The 20,578-nt window shown below is 42.3% G+C and overlaps 1 protein-coding gene across 1 annotated transcript in view; it reads left to right on the forward strand.

Moving 5' to 3' along the window:
- Positions 1-1,129: 1,129 nt before the first annotated feature.
- Positions 1,130-20,578, forward strand: part of slc18a2 (solute carrier family 18 member 2) — a 54,168-nt gene continuing 34,719 nt past the window's right edge. The window contains exons 1-3 of the mRNA XM_042011199.1: positions 1,130-1,193; positions 1,305-1,475; positions 9,073-9,406. Of these exons, the coding sequence (XP_041867133.1) occupies positions 1,343-1,475; positions 9,073-9,406 (467 nt within the window). The 5' untranslated portion in view covers positions 1,130-1,193; positions 1,305-1,342. The remainder of the gene's footprint in view (positions 1,194-1,304; positions 1,476-9,072; positions 9,407-20,578) is intronic.

A 20,578-nucleotide genomic window follows, 5' to 3' on the forward strand; every position in this document is an offset into this window, starting at 1 on the left:
CCACAAGGGACTGTACTTTCACCATTTCTATTCACGCTGTACACCTCAGACTTCCAGTACAACTCTGAGTTCTGTCATCTGCAGAAATACTCTGATGACTCAGCAGTTGTTGGGTGTATCAGTGATGGACAAGAAGCAGAGTACAGAGAACTGGTCGGTCAGTTTGTGAAATGGTGCGGTGACAATCATCTCATCTTGAATACCAAGAAAACAAAGGAGATGATTGTTGACTTCAGGAGGAACAAGAACACACATAGAAGTGTTTCCATCATGGGAGAGGAGGTGGAGGTGGTGGAGGAATACAAGTACCTTGGAGTTCAGCTGGACAACAGACTTGAGTGGAAAAGCAACACTGAGTACATTTACAAGAAAGGTCAGAGCAGACTCTACTTCTTAAGGAAGCTGAGATCTTTTAACGTCTGCACCAAAATGTTGCAAATGTTCTACAGGTCTGTTGTTGAAAGTGCAATCAGCTTTGCAGCAATCTGCTGGGGCAGCGGCATCAGAACCAGAGACTTGAAAAGAATTAACAAACTGATCAAGAAAGCCGGTTCTGTGCTTGGAGTAACTCTGGAGCCGCTGGAGTTGATCATCAAAAAAAGAATTCTGTACAAGCTGACGAGGATAATGGAAGATCCTTCACACCCTCTACACAACGCCGTGACGAAACAACAGAGTGTGTTCAGTGGGAGGCTTGTTCAAGTCCGATGCAAGACAGAGAGATACAGAAGATCCTTCCTTCCAGCAGCTATCAGGCTGAAGAACAAAGCCCTTAATTAATTAATGTGATTGTTTTACTTTACTAAAAAAAAAAAAAAAAAAAAAAAAAAAAAAAAAAAAAAAAAAAAAAAAAATTACTACTACTACTACAATATTGAATTTCCCTTTGGGATTAATAAAGTATTTTTCATTTCATTTTTCATTTCATTCATTTCATTTCATTAATCGGACTACAGTCGTAGTCACATTATTTTGTTGCTTCCATCTCGTGACTGTCGTGTATGTTTTCCTCAGGTCTGGTGTTTAAACTGCGTTATTGTGTTGTGATGTAGGATCGCGAGGACAGGTCTGACGGGACGTAATAAAAGTGAGTGACGTCAGCAGCGGCTGGCTGGGTGGAAAGTCTTCATCTGGTCCTCCCAGTCCTGCTGCTGCTGGTGCTGCTGGTGGTCCCCGCTCATCTGAGGTAGGAGCTCCTCTAAGATCTCCCTGTTTCCTCTCAGACTCAAAACGCTCTTTATTCTCACTGGTTGAATGTTTTGTAAAATTTTGAAAGTTAACGAGCTGTCTCTGTCCAGGAGGACCGTTTTTCTGTCGCGGTGATCTTTTCGGGACTAACACCATGGGGGGACTAGATGCGCTCCGGCAGTTTAATTTGATCAAATGGCTCCGGGAAGAGGGACAGTCGAGGAAACTGATTCTCTTCATTGTTTTCGTCGCCCTGCTTCTGGATAACATGCTGCTGACTGTAGTCGGTAGGTATGCTCCCGTTTCCCTGCAAACTTTTATTCCTGCCTTTGCGCAACAAGTTGTGATCCATGTCCAGCCCCGTCCAGTCCTCCGCCTGCTGCTCAAAGATATTAAAATCAGAAGATCTGAGCAGTTTAGCGGAAGCAGGATGCCCAATATTCAGCCATACAGGCTCCACCTGACCGCACCGAGCCGGTGTTATTTTTAAAAGATTTTCCTCGTGTAAAATTAAAATTTGATGGACCAGATGTAATATCTGCGTTCAGAAACGCGTCTGATTCTGGCAAGAACTGAATATTGAAAATCCCTCAAGCCATTCATGTTCGCAGTAAGGAAAAAGAAATAAAATGTTACTCTGCATTTATTTTTAAATTTCTCTTGGACAATAGTAAGAAAACCAACATTTGTTTTAAATAAATGGCTATAATAACAGTTAATTAGTGAAAGGATCAGAACTTAAAACAGTAATGAGATGAAACACATACTTTTGATATTATATACACAAAAGTGACTTAGGCAGGTTTATTTCCACACATTTTTAATGATATCATTGTAGTCACGTTACCAAATGGTAGAGCAGGCAATTAAAGGGTTAATATGCAAATTACTAACCCAATCTTTGCTCCAGTTAATTATTACTCAGATCAGTTTATTTCTTTTGGTGACATGTGTCAAAATGTCCAAATACACCCCAGAGATATAACAGCAATAAGCTTGGAAAAAATCTTTAAGAGCCCGGATCAGCATCCCCAGTAATTTCCTGTAAATGTGTAGAAACTTTTTAGTTCAGTATTCGGTTCCCTCTGATTCAAAGTATCTGAGATATTTGAAGCGTTTTATGAAGGTGGCTTTTCTGTTTATTTGCTCCTTTCTGGTGGGTTTAAGATGTTACGTTTTACTATGATGATCATTTTAGCTTTTTAAACTTCTTTGATTATTCATTTAAGTTCCAGTATTTAAATGTTTTCTATTTTCACTAATTTGCAAATTAACAGGTTTGTTTTAGGTTGCATTGTTTCAATATGGACCAAGAAGTTAGTGAATCAGCTTTAGGAACACTTTATTCCAGCTGTGACAGACAAGAAAACATTTTTTTTTATTAAATTTCATTTCACATTTACTTTGTTTCATTCTATTCTTTTTTTATTTATTTGGATACAACAGTGCATATTAATGATTGTAGAATGTAGTGCCGCAGTCATCAGCATTAGGATCCAGTTCTCGACCCTCCTCTTTGTCATTTCACTAAAATAATTCCAGAATTAAAGAAGAACAAAAAAGAATGTTTGGCTAAAAGAGTTTAGAAAATGATTGTGCCATTGACAGTAAGAAGAAAATGAGATGAGAGAAATGACAATAAAATATATATTTATTATGCGAAGACAGTTAAAATGTTTATTTCAATCTTCAAAACATTGAAATATAAATAGATGTTTATAATTTTCTATAGAAGTTATTTTATTTTCATAGTGTAACTTCTGTTGTCAAAAGTATTATTATTATTATTATTATTATTATTATTATTATTATATATAATAATAATCAAATTAAGACCCAGTTTATCTCCAGCTTTGTGTATGAAAATATTTGCTAGCCTTAAGTTCTTTTTAATCCTTTGAACTCTGTTGAATGCGTATGATTCCTCCGTCTGTTTTACTCTGTTAAAGGGTTGTAGAGTTTTATGATACCATGAGGGCTGTCAGGGGCTGTAAGGCTGATCGTGCTGTTTCACCTGTTTCTTCCGCTGTCCTGGAACATGTTGAACCTGTGACTGTTTCTTAGATTTCTGAAATAGTTCAACATCTGAAGCCTTCATGCTGTCCAGGTGACACTTTTCCTCTCAGACTCTTGAAGAAGGTATTTTGTGCTGTAGGTTCCTGGTAGTCCTTTTAGTTAATGCCGCTGTGTTTAAATGTGCTGCTGTGCAACCTCTTCTTAAAAAAATCTAACTTGGATCCTAACGTTTTTCAAACTTTAGGCCAATTTCTAAGCTTTCTTTTCTTCTTCATTTTAGAGAAGGTGGTTTATCTTCAGTTACAGGATCATCTGGAACTACATGGACTCCATGAGAAGTTCCAGCCTGGTTTTAGGTCACGTCTCAGCACTGAAACAGCCTTCTCAGGGTTTGCAATGATTTGCTTTTAACTGTTGATTCTGGAGCTTCTGCTGTTTTAATTCTTCTTAATCTCACTGCTGCTGTTGATACGGCGGATCATGATATTTTATTACTACGTTTGCAACATTCTGTAGGTGGGAACGGCACAGTACTCAAGTGGTTCGAGTCTTGTTGGAGAAATAGGAGTTTTTCTGTATATCTTGGGCAGTTCTCTTCCTGAGAGGCCTCACTTATAAACGGGGTACTTCAAGACTCCATCTTGGGCCCTATTTTCCATTTTTGAAAACCATAATGTGTCATTTCATTGTTATGCAGATGACATCCAGCTCTATCTGCCTTTAAAATCTGCTGGAGATCAGTGTATTGCTTGCAGGACGTGAAAACATGGATGGAGATGGACTTCGTCTGTAGAAATGAAAATAAATGGAGGTCATCACTGCTGGGAAAACTGACCTGCTGACAAGATGCAGCAGTGCTGTTGGCTCTCTGGACTTATTTATCCGTCCTTTTATTAAAAATCTTTGGGTTTTACTTGATTTTGACCTCAAACGTGACAGCAGGTCAGTGCAGTACAGTCCAGTTTTTATCATTTGAGGCTTACTAGTAAAGCCACCTATCTTCCTCGTGATGCCCTAGAAAGGCACATTCACACTTTTATCTTTTCTAGACTGGACTACTGCATCTCTCTTTATTCTGGGAGTGACCAGTTTCTCCTCCTCCATCCACAGCTGGTCCAGAACTCAGCTGCCCACCTATTAACAGGGACCAGACGGTGGGGGAACATTAGTCCAGTACTGCCCTCCCTTCACTGGCTGCCTATGTTTTAGAATTTCTTTCAAATTTTACCTTTGACTTTTAAATGTTTAAATGGTCTGGCTCCTTTTTATCTGTCTGAGCTTCTGCACCACCACCGTCCTTGTAGAGCTCTGGGATTGGAAGAACAAATGCTGTTAGTAGTTCCCAGGACTGGACTCGGAGAGACAAAGCTTTTTCCTCAGCAGCCCCTAAACTCTGGAACGGTCTCCCTCTTTCTGGTCTGCCAGAACCATAAATGAAAATGTAAAGCTCTTTTAAAAATTCATCTTTTTACATTGGCTTTTAACTCCAGAGTATGATCTTTAGGCTTATTATTATTATTATTATTATTGTTATTATTATTATTATTATTATTGTTATTATTATTATTATTATTATTATTATTATTATTGTTATTATTATTATTATTATTATTGTTATTATTATTATTATTATTGTTATTGTTATTGTTATTATTATTATTATTATTATTATTATTATTATTATTGTTATTATTATTATTATTATTATTATTATTATTATTATTATTATTATTATTATTGTTATTGTTATTATTATTATTATTGTTATTATTATTATTATTATTATTGTTATTATTATTATTATTATTGTTATTGTTATTGTTATTATTATTATTATTATTATTATTATTATTATTATTATTATTGGTCCACAGCCTGGTCACCTCCCCTTCTCTTCCAACATCTCTTTTGTTCTACAACAGCTTCACTGGCTCCCCACAAGTTTCCGTGTCCTTTTCAAAATCCTACTTTTCACTTTTAAGGCCATCCATCATCTCGCTGCTCCGTACCTGTCTGCTCTGGTCCACCCTGCCTTCCCCTCTCACTCCCTCACATCCTCTTCCTCTCTTCATCTCAGTGTCCTGTCCCATCGCCTTGTTACTATGGGGACCTGGGACCTTATTTTTAGTTAGTGTAGAAACAAAAACCAGCATAAGCCATATATAGTCAACTTTGGGATTTATAAATACCAAACTTGATGGAAAAATGTTCCTACCTTCACGCAAACTCTGACCCATCTAGAAAATCTAGAAAAACGGGAACTGTGACGCCAGCGGTCCAGAATAAAATCAAGGAAATGATGTGAAATGTGAGACTTTTGTACACAATCCACTATTACCTTTCAAAACACATGTTAGATATTAAAGCTGTTTGCAGAAATGGATAGAAGCACACATTCCAAATTAATTCTCCTAAGAGCCACGCTCGAGGAAAAACAGGATGTTCAGGAAAAAGGGAGATGATATTAATAAGAAGCTCAACCACTAAAACATGTTCTGTCATTGTGAAACAAAACTTCATGTTATAAAACCATCCAGATAAATAAGGAGCCAGTCTGCTGCCAGCATGTAGCAGTCAGTGTGGAAAGTAGCTTTGGTCCTTCGTTCATAAAGGCTTTTATGTTTTACATGATTTATGTTTATGAATATTATTTCTAATCCAATATTGCCAGCTAACTGAAGTTTAAACATTTCCTTCCTCATCGTTTCTGAGAGGGTTTGATATACTTTTTTATTCTTTTTTTCTTTATCTTCTTATTTTTGCTACTTGTATGTGTTTGCATGCATCCATCTCGTAGTTTGCCTTTCCTATTAACCTTTAATACTGTTATAATTTTTTACCTTCACTTTATGTCTGGGTCAGTTTTGATCTAGATGTCCTAATAGGGACTGTTTGGAGTAAATCTTTAACTTTAGATCTATTTGGATAAGTAGTTTATCTTACAATAATAAATGTGTGATTAATCATAAAAAAAGTTTTTAGAAAGTCAGAAATACATTTTATGTTTTACATGACTTGTTTTTGGGGAAAAACATCCATCACAAAGTATCATGTTCTGTTTTTTAAAAGACAAAAACATAAAAGCCCAAATTATTTAAATATATTTTAGTACATTTGAAAATTGCTGGAAGACTTTCAACCTGTTGGAAGTTAAAATATTATTACAATAATTATTGGAAGGAGCATCTTCCTGCTCTGAAACTTTTAGGTCAGTATCAGCCTCCCCACCATGGAAGACCAGATCCAGGACTTGCTGGGTATTAAACCTGCTGCCTTTATGTCATTTACTAAAATGCATCCCAGGTGCAGATCTTACGTCTGTATCAAGGCCTCTGACCTCGGTATGACTCTGATCCTTATGGACATCACATGATGACGCCTGTGTTTCGTTGAGGTTCAAGGTTCAAGGTTCAAGATTACTTAAAACAACCATTTCCTCTGATCTGGTCAACAGTGGTCAATCTAAAATCCATCCAACCAGGTACGGATCACATTCCACCCCAAACAGCTTCAGTCTGCAAAAATTTGTAGCACCGGAATAAAATGTGTTAAATTTTGAAATATCTTAATTTTTTCAGTAATCCTGCTTTTTTTAAATGAATCTTTGAGGCTAAAATATGGTGTTTAGGATTACTGCTGTTACATGTAAAACGAGTCAAATTTGACCCTAACAGGTTTTATTCTAGTGCTTTGCCCTGGTTCTGTTCTAACCCTGAACCCAGCTGGCTCCACCAGTCTTTCATGTCTAATCTGCATTCTTCTATGTCTATTTTACATTTTTATCTTTACTTCAGAAACTTTCCCTCCGTCTCATACTGCAGATGTTGCAGGATGTTTAGTGACTCCTCTCATGAGTTCTGGACTCAGCTGAGACATTATTTACTTTTTTATTCCCATTACAATGACCGGTGTTAACAAATAAAGAAAAAAGAAAAAGGACTTAAAAAATTTTCACTTTTAAGGTTTAAGTTAAGGTTTTTTGGTGGGGGAGGGATTGTTTGTTCTCTCAATCATTGGGTCTTTTTTAGATGTAAAAATTTGGTAAATACTGTATTTTGCACTGTGTCCTTTCAACAAACAAAACCCATGAAAAAATGCAGCAGCAGCAGGTGCTGTTGATCAATGCACTGATTTATTGATCATCATCAGCGTAAGCTCCTCTGTGAAGGCAAAGTTTTCTGCTCTGCAGCATTCAGGTTTGTGTTAACACAGTGCCAAGGAGGAAAGAAATCAGGAATGATCTTAGAACTGTCTGGAGTCCGTCGTTCTACATACAGAAAGATTACAGCTGCCAGTCTTTCCAGGAGTGGACGTCCCAGCAAGATCAGTCTAGGATCAGACTGAAGATCTACATCTCAGACTCTCCAGGTCTCAGTTAGCATTTAAAATGTTAAAGTTCATGACAGGCCACTTACAAAAAGACTGAACCAAAGTGGACATGTTTGGTCACAAACACCTCATAGCAGCTGTGAGCACGGTGGTGGAGGGATGATGGTCTGAACAACTTGCAGTCATTGAGTGGACCATGAACCAGAGTCCTGCACGGGTCCAATTTTACCGACCCACACCCGCCCATACCTGATGATTACCCAAGGATATCTCCCAGTCATATCTGGACCCAACCAGACCCGTTGATGTATAACCCATGACCCGCACGTTAACACATTTTGTAACTGTAAATGCACCCCCGTCCTTCTCTTAACTGACTTAACTGTGGTTCTGTATTTCTTTAAGCTACAAAGTGATAGTGTTATTATCATTACCTTTGATCATTCCAAATTTTTTGCCAGATATTGTCCACAATATACAATAGAACTCACCACTGGCTCGTTCTCCTTTTATTTTTAAGCTTTTTGCTAGTTGCTGCACCTGTGTACTGTGTGCTGAGTGGCAGTGTGGCCTTTTTGGAGGGAAGGTCAACACACCTTGCAGGGCTTCACAAGAAAAGTGACCCTGGTGCCTGATGATTTAAATACCTGTCATGTCCATAAAAATAAAGAATGAAGAAGAAAAAAATCCCATTATCACCTGTGACTCGTGCGTGAGGCCTGGACTCTGACTGGTCCACACTGAGACCTCCTCCCCATCCAGCCAGATATTTCTAAATAAATATCCACCCAAACCCGTACCTGTGTCATTTTTTTTACCCGCAAAACAGTGTCTTTGCAGGTTGCCTGCAGGGTGCCCATTAGGGACTCCTCTGGATATCAAATTATTCTAGAGTCAGATGTGAGTCCATCTGTCTGTCAGCTGAAGTCTGGCTGAAGCTGTCTCATGCAGTAAGACTAAGATCCCAAACACAGCAGCAGGTCTACACCAGGACCACAGTGGTGACCTGGTCCAGGCGGTCTGACACCATCTGAAGCTGCAGTCTGGTCCTGGCTCAGCCTCTTCAGCTGCTTCTTCACCTGATGCAGGAATCAGACTGGCTGGAGGGGGAGGAGGTCTCAGTGTGGTTCAGTCAGAGTCCAGACCTTATCCTGACTGCAGGAACCAAACCAGCTGGAGGGGGAGGAGGTCTTAGTGTGGTCTAGTCAGAGTCCAGACCTTATCCTGACAGCAATACTGTGGTGGGACCTTCATAGATCTGTGGCGAAACCATGCTGCATACATGTTCTGCTTTGTTCTGCTTCTATTATCAGCTCTGTTCTACAGTGATATATATGATCTGATGTTGTATTTAACTAGTTTTAGGACCTGGTGAGGACCAGATGATTTGTTTTTTAGTCCTGGCAGAGAAATGTTAGAACTGAAAGAGAGTGTCTTTATTGCATAAATGAAGATTTATTTCTTTCACATGGGTACTCTTTGTGAGTCACCCTTGAACAAGCTGTAACATTTGGATTTTCCCTCCTCTTTGCCCACCAGTTCCCATTATTCCCAGCTACCTGTACAACCTGGATGAGGCAACAGACACGTCATTAAGGAACAGCAGCCTTCCACAGCAGAATCCTGCAGGACCTTTCCACACTGTCGTGTCTTTGTATGACAACTCTGTAAGATTGTCAGGCTCCAACTCCACAACCAGATCCACCAACGTGGTTCCTCCGACTCCAGGTGCAAAGCTGCTGCAGAACTCTTCCGACTGCCCCCAGTCCACCAGCAAGCTGCTCAATGAAAATGTGAAAGTAGGAATGTTGTTTGCTTCCAAAGCCACTGTGCAGCTTCTTACCAACCCCTTCATAGGACCACTCACAAACAGGTAGGTGCTGGTTTCTATCTGTGTGGAGATGTTTGAAGTTCATGTTTGTTTGTGGTTTTCTTAAACAAAACTGAACGGCGACATGTCCAGGGTATACTCTGCCTCTCGCTTGTTAACTGCTGGGATAGGCCCCAGCTCCCCTCATTGGACTAAGTGGTACAGGAAATGAATGAATGAGTTCCCTGCCTGGCTGAAAGGGTTGCTTCAGGTGGACAGCTGAAGGCTCAGGAATGTTATGTGCTCAAAACAGACAAGGTCAGCTATAAATAATGAATGACCAGGTTTTCCCACCAACAGATTTATTTTTCCGTTACTGATGGTTTGGACATTTTCTAAGACGACAGCTGGGACTGACCAGGCTAAAAGTGTCAAAGAGTGGCTGAGGGAATTTAGAGCTTAACCTCATCTTTGAGATGTTCTGTTGTACTTTCCCATCAGCAATTGGTTGGATGGTCAGAAGGTCCGCTAAATAAGATGAAGCTGATAGATTTAAAACTTTAAAAGTCAGTAATAAAATCTTAAAATCAATTTAAATACAAACAGGGAGACAGTGAAGGGATGCCAAGACCAGATTTATATGTTCATGCTCCGTCGTACCAGTTCAAAGACAAGCTGCAGCATTTTGAACTATTTGCAAATGTTACAGAAATGACTGATCCAGTTTACAACACGTCACAGTAATCCAGTCGAGGATAGAGGCAGAAAGAACTTTCTCTAAGTGTTGGAAGGCAAAGTGTGGCTAAATAACTCTAAGATGTAAAAAGCATTTTTAATAACTTCACTGACCTGCTTCTCCATCTCAAAAGAGCTTCTAAGATCCCATCCAGATTTCTCAGCTGTGTAGAGCCAAACCAGGCCACTCCAGTCTGACTTTCATCTCAGTCATCTCCAAGGCCATTTACAGACAAAATCAGTTTAAGCCAGTTCACTGAGATACAAGTTCACGTTAGTTCAATTTATAATAACCATTTTCATACAAGCCAGTTTAAAAAAATGATTACCTAGTTAAGGAAACCAACAGATTGCATCAAATTTAGCTTTTGATTCAGTCCTCCATCTGATCACTTTTTAAAACAAGTGTTACAAACATTTTCACACAGCAGCAGATAAAATCTAGTAAAAAATAAATAAAACAAAACAAAAAAACAGAAACATGCTTGTAGGGCAGCAACTCAACTAATAAATAAAATCTAAAACCCAAAGTGTCAAATAAAATCAGGAAAAGCTCTGATACGTTTTTTTAAAAGAAGAGATTCAAAAGAAAAGACCAACTCTGCTGATGTGATGTCCTCAGACAGCTCAATCTAGAGTTTAGAGTCTCACCTCTGGTCTCAGACCAAGTCTCTGGAACAAGGTAATGTTCTCTTAGGGGGTCTTAGACTTCTTACTGGTTCAAATGGTTCTGATTAAGATAGAAATCAGTTACACCTATCTGAGTTTAGTTTGAACTGAGTTGTAGAAAGTTCTGAGATATCCAGTTTTAACATGTTCTACTTGTTAAAAATCTGATCCTGCTCTGCTAAAAGGTAAATACACCTGAGTGTCATCAGCATAGAAGTGAACAGAAACGTAAAGCATGTAAAAACAAAAGGAGTCTTAAACGTAACCCCTGTGGAACACCATATTTTAACATTGAGAAACAAGACCTGTAAGTGCTGACTCCAATAGAGAACTTTTTGTTTGATAAACATGACGTGATGTGATGATTTATTTCTAAAATGAACTGGTGACCAGTAAAGACATGAAAAAACCAGTCATGTGTGATCTTCTGTTGGTTCCAGCTCAGAACCTTCTGAAGTATTTTGTAGAGTCTAAAGACGATGAACGGATTTTTGTTTTTTATTTAAACAATTAAAAATGAATTAAACCAAAGAAATTAAACATGATCATCTCCAGTTCAGAGCATTAGCCTTCTTAACCCCTTATGGCATAAATTTATATACAATTATAGAAGATTTCTGGTGAGGGTTGGACTCCGCCAAGGCTGCCCTTTGTCACCGATTCTGTTCATAACTTTTATGGACAGAATTTCTTTTTTTTTTTTTTTTTTTTTTTTTTTTTTTAACCTGTCTTGTCCAGCATCGTTGCAAACAGAATGATTGTCTGGCTGCTGTCTGGTGCTGGGCAATTTTACTCTATCAAGCAGGGATTTATACTACATGTATAAAGTCCCTCTTGATGAAAAACTTTATTAAATCAGACTCTTAATGCTGGACTCGACCGGAGGGGACAGAGAGAGAGAGAGAGAGAAAAGAAAGTAGAGAGAAGAGGGAGGGGAGAGAGAGGGACAGAAAGGGTGTGGGGAGTGCGGGTGGGGACTTGAAACATCATACAGAAGACCATGTAATCCATACTACTTACAACATATATAGCTACGATCATCCTAGCCAGTAAGTCATTACACAACTAGTTGATAATAGTAACAATAATAATAATAATAAGAGTAAGAGTAATAATAATATTAGGAACAGAAATAATTAAAAAAAGAAACAAAATATGATAATAGATATAAGTGAAACTGCTGTATTCAAGAACACGCGCAGAGAAACCTGTGTGGATGTGTTGGAGAACTCGGCCACACGGCGACGCAAAGACTGTGTAGAGACGTTCAGGAAGGAGTGACCATGCAGAGTGATCATGCAGATGCCACCTCACTTGAACAGAGGCCAGAGTCAGGCCAGCGGTCCCGAGACCCAGGCCACCAGCCCCCCCGCAGGCAACAGATCCCGACCGGTCCACAGAGACGACCACTCGCCCGCCCAGGAAGGCAGCAGCAGGAGACCCCAGCAGGAGCCGCCCCGCGGACCCAGGGCACCGGCCCCGGCGGGCCGAGGCCAGCAGTCCCCGACCCCCCCGGGCACCGGCCGCCCGGGACAGACGGGGCAGAGGGCCCGGGCCCAGGAGCGCCGGGACACCCTCCTCCCCCACAGGCCGAGGGCCAGCACGCCACCCGGGGGGACCCGGCCCGCCCAGACGGCCACCACCAGAGGCCAGCCCCACACCCCAGCGCCCAGCCGCACACCCCGAGAACCAGTCCTGCCCCCCCCCAGACCAACACACACACACACAAACACACACACTCTCCTTCCACTCCTCCATTTATCCTCCCACGCATACACCATTCAACCCTCACATACTCTGTCCTCCCACACACACACACCATCCTTCCACCATCCATCCTTCCACACACACACCATCCTTCCTCCCACACACTCACCATCCTTCCACCATACACTCTCCCACACCTATCCCATCCTCCCACACACACATCATCCCTCCACCACTCATCCTCCCACACATACACCATCCTCCCTCTCACACACCATTCATCCACCTTCACACCTCCCATACACACACACACACACACACCTTCCTTCCACTACCCATCCTCCCACACATACATCATTCTCCTACACCAAACATCCACCTTCACGTACCCCATCCTCCCACACACACACACCACCCCTCCATCACCCACTCTCCCAAACATACACCACTCCCCCACACACACACCATCCTCCCTCCCATACACCATCCATCCTCCCGCACACACACCATCCTTCCACCATCCATCCTCCCACACACTCCCCCATCCCTGCACCATACATTCTCCCACACATACCCCATTCTCCCACACATACATCATCCCTCCACCATTCATCCTCCCACACACACACCACCCCCCCTCCCACACACCACGCATCCACCCTCCCACACACCATCCCTCCACCACCCATCCCCCCACACCCACACCACTCTCCCACCCACACACCACCCCCCCCCCAACACACACACACACAAACACCATCCCCCCACCACCATCCTCCCGCCACCCCACGCCACGGGGGGACAGCCCCAGCCAGGAGGCGAGGAGACACGAGCCAGGCCCCCAACCCCCCACCCCGCCCCCCGCCCCCCACTCCCCACCCCCAAAACAGCACCTTCCCCCCAGGGCCAGCAGCCAAAACCCCCCGGGACAGCCCGCCTACGCCCCGGGCCAACGCGACAGGCCACCCGGCCCGCCCCGCCCCCGGGCCATCCATGGAGACAGGGGCGCTTGAAGACCCCATCCCCCCTCCCTCCCCCACTAGTGATGGAATATATTATGTGCTGTTTGCAATTAAAAAAAAAGAGGGTTAAAATTGGGGGGCAGTAACTGCATTGAGGAGGGGGTGGGGCCACCTGAGCAGTCCCACCCACCTGACCTCGCATGTTCCACCCCCCAAAACGTGTTTGTATGTTGCAAATGTTATTTGTGCTCAGTGACTAAGTGGAATTAAAAGCTGGGAGGCATGCTGCCGCTCGGCGAAGCAACAGGGCCACTATGATGACCCCCCTGCCCCGCCCAGCGCAACAAGCACACCTCCCACAGCCCTACCTGTGTATGTAGTGAAGAGTGGGGGAGGGGAGGGGTCAGGAGATGTAGGTCCAGAGGGGAGTAAGCCTCCCCCCTGGAAGACGACCCGCCAGTGGCTTAGGGCGCCCCCGTCCCCCGCCGGCCCCGAAGGGCGTCACAGGCCCGGAGCAGGCACCCCAACCCAGGCACGCCACGAACCCCCCCAGGGGCCAGCCACCAGCCCAAGGGGCCACTTTCCTCTTTCTGAGTGGGAGGGGGGCGAGGCAAAGGAAGGGAACCCCAGGCCCACGCCCCCAACACCCGGCCAGGGCGCCCCCCAGAGGACACGTCCTAACCCCCTGCAAACGCACACACTTTTTTTTTTTTTTTTTTTTTTTCCCCCCCCAGCCACTCACACACCTCTATACACCAACACCTCAATACGTGCACATACCTCCACACACACACTTCACGCACATACCTATAAACACACACACCGGTGCCCACATACACACACACTCTCATACCCCTCCATACACATACACCACTACACACGCACTCACATACATACCTGCATATACACACAAGCACCTCCATACATACTCACGCCTCCACCCACTCCTTCACTCCTCCACACATACCTCGACCTCCACGTGCACACACTCATATATACACACTTTCACACACACCCACACACACATCCCACATAGACCTCCACACACACACCCGCACCCCACTCACACACACATACACGCACACACCTAGACCTTCATACACACCCACACACACATACACGCACACACCTAGACCTTCATACACACCCACACACACATACAGCACACACATCCCTCTACACCCACCCACACACCCGCATACCTACAGACACACACACACACACACACACCCACCTATATACAAACACACCCCCACCCAGGTTCCGGGGCTGCGACCAAGCACCAGGGCACGGACCAACCCCCGGCACGGCACATCCGGACGGGCCCAGCCCCCCCCAGCAGCGGCAGACCCCCCACCCCCAGGAGAGGGGGGAGACCCGACACCCCAGAGCCCGGGGCCCCCACCCGGCCCACCCCGGGCCCGACCGGCCACCCTGCCAGGGGCCGACGGACACCGACCCAGGCACCCCGGCAGCCACCCCCCACCGCCACGAGGCAGTCCCACCCCGGGGCCCACCCAATGCCGCCCGCCCAGACCGGAACCCCCAGCCGACCCAGCAGCGGAGCAGCCGAGATCCCCACCCAGGAGACAACCGGAGACCCGAAGCCACCAGGGACCCCCCACCCATATCCACCCCCATCCCAGCGAAGCCGCAATCCTCCACCTACATTAGGTGATGTAGCCAGTCACAGGGGACCAGAGGGAATGAAAGTCATCTGATTGGTTCCTGGAGGAGGCAGACATTGTCTCAATGCTGATGTGATCTAACAGGAGATTTCTAAACTGCTGGATAGACAAATTATTCTTATCTTTCCAGTTCACAAGGATAGTTTTCTTTGCGATGCATAAGACTGCGAGGACCAAGTTTATGGAGTGTATTCCTATGTTAGTGTCACCCAGGTCGCCCAGTAGGCAAAGTGTGGGGTTTGCAGAAAAACTGGTTTTAAACCATTTTGAGAGATCTTCACACACCTTAATCCAGAACCTTTGGACAGGTGTGCAGGACCACAGCGCATGGATGTAGCTATCAGAAGTGTTCTCAGAGCAGTGTGGGCAGATATCTGATGGTGAAAGGCCCATCCTGAACATCCTGTGTCCTGTATAATGAGTTCTATGGAGAATTTTGAATTGTATTAGTTGTATATTTGAATTCTGAGTCATTTTAAACGTGTTTAAACATATTTGTGACCATCTTTTCTGATCAAAGTTATTAGATAAATCATCTTCCCATTTTGAAGTTGGGAGAGATATCCTGTCTTCTAGCTTTGCAAGTAATCTATATATTTTTGATAATAATTTTGGAGTATTAAGATTCAAGAATTCTGCTATTCTGACAGAAAGCTGCAAGTCTAACTGTACAGGGGTATACTTCTTACATATAATTGATTTTAGTTGGTGGTACTCTAAGAATTTATTGCTGTTGATTCCATACTGTGAGACAATTGTGTTGAAAGATACAAAGTTTCCATTTTCTATTATCTGTCCTAACTGTTGTATTCCTTTAGTCTTCCATTGAGTGAAGTTTATCATCTTTTTGTTCTGCAGGATGTCAGGGTTGTTCCAGATGGGTGTAAGTCTACATGGAAAGAGGGAAGATCTGGTTATCTTACAGAATTCCCACCAAGCCATTAAGGAAAAACGGATGTTAAGGCTTTTAAAGCACTTATATGGTTTAATGGTTGAGCTGATGAACGGCAGGTCAGAGATGACTAAGTCCTCACACAAAGCCTGCTCCACATCTAGCCACGGCTCATCCAGATAACTGGGTTTGAGCCACATTGAGATGTACTGCAGCCTGTTAGCTATAAAGTAGTGATTAAAGTTTGGTAGATCCAGTCCTCCTCTATCTTTAGTCTGCTGTAAGGTTTTAAGACTGATACGTGACGGCTTGTTTTTCCAAAGAAACTTGGATATGAAAGAGTCCAGAGATTTAAACCAACTGGTGGAGGGTTTAGTGGGTATCATTGAAAATAAATAATTAGCTTTAGGTAGAATCATCATCTTAATGGTGGCAACTCTCCCCATTAGTGAGATGGGTAAGCGCCTCCACCGTAAGAGATCATCTTCTATTGTTTTTAGTAGCTGAACATAGTTTAATTTTGTTAAATCTGATAATCTGGGGGAAATATTTATACCTAAATATCTAATGTTTCCTGTCTGTATTTTGATATTAGGGATGTTTTGTAGGTCACAGTTGATGGACATGGCTGTAGTCTTAGACCAGTTAATAGAATAATCAGATATTGATGAGAACTTATTAATAACTGTGATTGTCTCAGAGAGTGATGTTTGTGAGTTCTGAAGGAAAAGTAATATATCATCTGCATAAAGACTTATTTTATGTTCTATGTTTTTGCCCTGGATTCCTTTAATTTCTGTATTTTGTCTAATAGCAGCTGCTAACGGCTCTATGAAAATGGCAAAAAGTGAGGGGGAGAGTGGACAGCCCTGTCTGGTGCCTCTCTGTAAGCGAAAGCTTGGAGAAGTTTGATCGTTGGTTTTCACACATGCATTTGGGTTATTATATAATATTTTAATCCACTCTATGAAAGCAGGTCCAAACCCAAATTTGTCTAGTGTTGCAAATAGAAACTTCCAGTTTACCCTGTCGAAGGCTTTTTCTGCATCTAGAGAAATGATTGTGGATTCTAGATTATGTAAAGTAGAGTAATCTATGAGGTTAATTAGTCTACGCGTGTTAGTAGATGAATGTCGACCTTTTATAAAACCTGTCTGGTCCGGATGTATTATAAGAGGGGTTATTTTTTCTATCCTTCTGGCAAGAGCTTTACTAATTATTTTCAGGTCTACATTTATTAAAGATATGGGACGGTAACTGGATGGAAGTGTGGGGTCTTTGCCTGGTTTTAGCAATAGTGTTATATTAGCTAAGTTCATATTTTGCGGTGTTTTTTGTTTTTCCTGTATTTCTAACAACATATTATAAAATGTAGGAGCTAGCGTTGTCCAGAATTCCTTGTAAAATTCTGCTGAGTAACCATCTGGACCCGGGGCTTTATTGTTGGGCATATGTTGGAGAGCTTCGTGGAGTTCATCTACAGTAATAGGTGCATCTAAAGTTATTTTATTTTCATTTTTTAGTTTTGGTAGGTTAATGTTGTTTAAAAATTGTTCAATATGTTCATCTGTTGGATTAATCTGTGATTCATATAATGTTTTATAGAAGCTTCTAAACGTGTCATTTATCTTGTCTGGGTCATGGCTGATGTTTCCGTCTTGATCTTTAACAGAGGAGATTGTTGTTTTCTCCTTGTTTGTTTTTAGTTGATTTGCTAAAAACTTTCCAGATTTGTTACTATGTTCAAAGTTCTCCAAGCGAAGTCTTTGCACTAAAAACTGTGTTTTTTTATCTATAATTTCTTTAAGCTGCAATTTAGTTTTCCTTATATTATTCATTGTGTGCTCTTCGGGGGAAATGCGGTAAGCCTCCTCCAATGATTTAATCCTGAGTTCTAATTCTAAAACTCTTGCTGTTTCCTTCTTCTTCTTATGTGAGGAGAAGGAAATTATTTTCCCTCGCATTACTGCTTTTCCTGCTTCCCAAAGGAGACACGCTGAAGTTTCAGGCATGTCATTTTTTTCTATATAAATTGACCATTCTTTTTTAAAATAATCAATAAACTCAGGATCTTTCAATAAAGAGGTATTAAATCTCCAGCTTTTACCAATCGGTTTATTATTTTTGATTCTCAGACTGAATGAAACTGGTGCGTGATCGCTGATGCTGATTGGATGTATCTGAGTCTCTGAAATGTCGCCCATTAGTGAATTACTATTTAAAATATAATCTAGTCTAGAGAAGGAGTGGTGAACTGAAGAGAAGAAGGTGTATTCTCTTAGTTTAGGATGGTGAGAGCGCCAAGCATCGCAAAGACCAAAATCCTTCATGTACTGTTTGATAGTTTCTGACGACTGCCAGACTCGATGACTACCTGATGTGCTGCAGCGATCTTGTTCAGTCAAGACTACATTAAAATCACCAGCTAGCACTATTCTGTTATCTGAATAATTCTGGAGTGTAGCAAACAGGGAGTGGAAAAAGGAGGGATCATCTGCATTGGGGCCGTACACATTGGTAATACATAATTTGATATTACAAATAGATAATAAAGTTATCAGAAATCTGCCTTCCGGATCCACTACTGTGCTATCTATGTCAAAATTTAGTCTCTTATTAATAAGACAGAATATGGACAGAATTTCTAGGCGCAACCGAGGCGTTAAGGGGATCCGGTTTGGTGGCCTCAGGATTGGGTCTCTGCTTTTTGCGGATGATGTGGTTCTGTTGGTTTCATTGGGCCGTGATCTTCAGCTCTCACTGGAGCGATTCACAGCCGAGTGTGAAGCGGCTGGGATGAGAAGCAGCACCTCCAAATCCGACACCATAGTCCTCAGCTGGAAAAGGGTGGAGTGCTCTCTCCGGGTCGGCAATGAGGTCCTGCCCCAAGTGGAGGAGTTCATGTATCTCTGGGTCTTGTTCACGAGTAAAGGAAGGATGGAGCGGGAGATTGACAGGCAGATCAGTGTGGCATCTGCAGTGATGCAGACTCTGCATCGGTCTGTCGTGGTGAAGAAGAAGCTGAGCCAAAAGGCAAAGCTCTCGATTTCCCGGTCGATCTATGTTCCTACCCTCACCTATGGTCACAAGCTGTGGGTATGTGACCGAAAGAACCAGATCGCGAATTCAAGCAGCCAAAATGAGTTTTCTCTACAGGGTGGCCGGGCTCTCCCTTAGAGATAGGGTGAGAAGCTCGGTGATCCGGGAGGGGCTCAGAGTAGAGTCGCTGCTTCTCCGCATCGAGAGGAGCCAGATGAAGTGGCTCGGGCATCTGGTCAGGATGCCTCCTGGACGCCTCCCTGGTGAGGTGTCCCAGGTACGTCCCATCAGAAAGAGGCCCCATTGAAGACCCAGGACACACTACATCTCGCGGTTGGCCTGGGAGCACCTCGGGGTCCCTCCGGATGAGCTGGTGAATGTGGCCGAAGAGAGGGAAGTCTGGGTTTCTCTGCTTAGGCAGCTGCCCCCATGAACCGACTCCGGATAAGCGGCAGAAGATGGATGGATGGATTTAAAAGATTAAATAAATACAGTGAAGATTAAAAAAAAAAAACTTGAATAAAGTAATTACAAATTAATTTATAATTCTAATGAAATTTAATTATTTCAATTAGAAATTTAATAAATAACAAATAGATTAAGATAAATAATATTAATATAATACATAAACAAAAGTGAATAAAAACACATGAATAAGCAAAATAAACTAATTTGATAAAAATGCCAGTAGTTTGTAGCGAATTTGAGATAATAGGTATGAAGGCATTAATACTGAAATATTCTGCTGTTGAAACATCTGTTTGGAGCAACAGCATAAAGATATCAGCTGGTCATTTATTTATTTGTATGTTTGTATATTCAGACTTGTTGATCAGGTCATGTTGTCATCTATAAATTTATAAACTTGAATTAAAAGTCAAATTAATAACTTGGATTAAACCAGTGGTTCCCAAACTTTTTCCACCCCACCCCACCGCCTTCGATCCCACTACCACATGCACCCTGATGCTTACAAAGAAATGTACTAAGAAATGTGCCACAAAATAGTCTTTAGTTTCTGCTACTTCATTAACTATAGTTACAACCATATCAGTGGCAGAATGACTTATCAGTTCCTCTGCTGTAGTGTGAGGTGTTTTAAACCAGGAAACTCAGCAAACTCCTTCAGTTGAGTTGAGCTTTCAGTGAAATTGATGCTGCTTTAGTAAAAAAAAAAACTCTGCTTTAAACGACAATTGAGTAGTTTATTTCTAAAGCAATCAGTAGAATCACAAAGTAATTATTTATGTTCAGGATGAGAAGTCTCCAAGTAGTGTTGTAATTTGTTTGGCTTTACACTCTCAGATGCTAATATTTTGAGACATACAACACAATGTGGATTACCCACCATTGACCATTACCATTACCTGACCATTACCTGGTCAAGCCTGGGGCGAGACATGCCTCATCATATTTTATTCTTTTTTTTTTTTGGTAGCTGAAATCTCTGTTCTTCATTCATCATTGCTTGTCTACTGGTACTTTCACAAATTTGTCCATGTTTTTCTAGCAGTGCCCCCCAGTTTGGGAACCACTGGATTAA

The sequence above is a fragment of the Melanotaenia boesemani genome, chromosome 16 (genome assembly GCF_017639745.1).
Source record: "Melanotaenia boesemani isolate fMelBoe1 chromosome 16, fMelBoe1.pri, whole genome shotgun sequence".
Taxonomy (NCBI): domain Eukaryota; kingdom Metazoa; phylum Chordata; class Actinopteri; order Atheriniformes; family Melanotaeniidae; genus Melanotaenia; species Melanotaenia boesemani.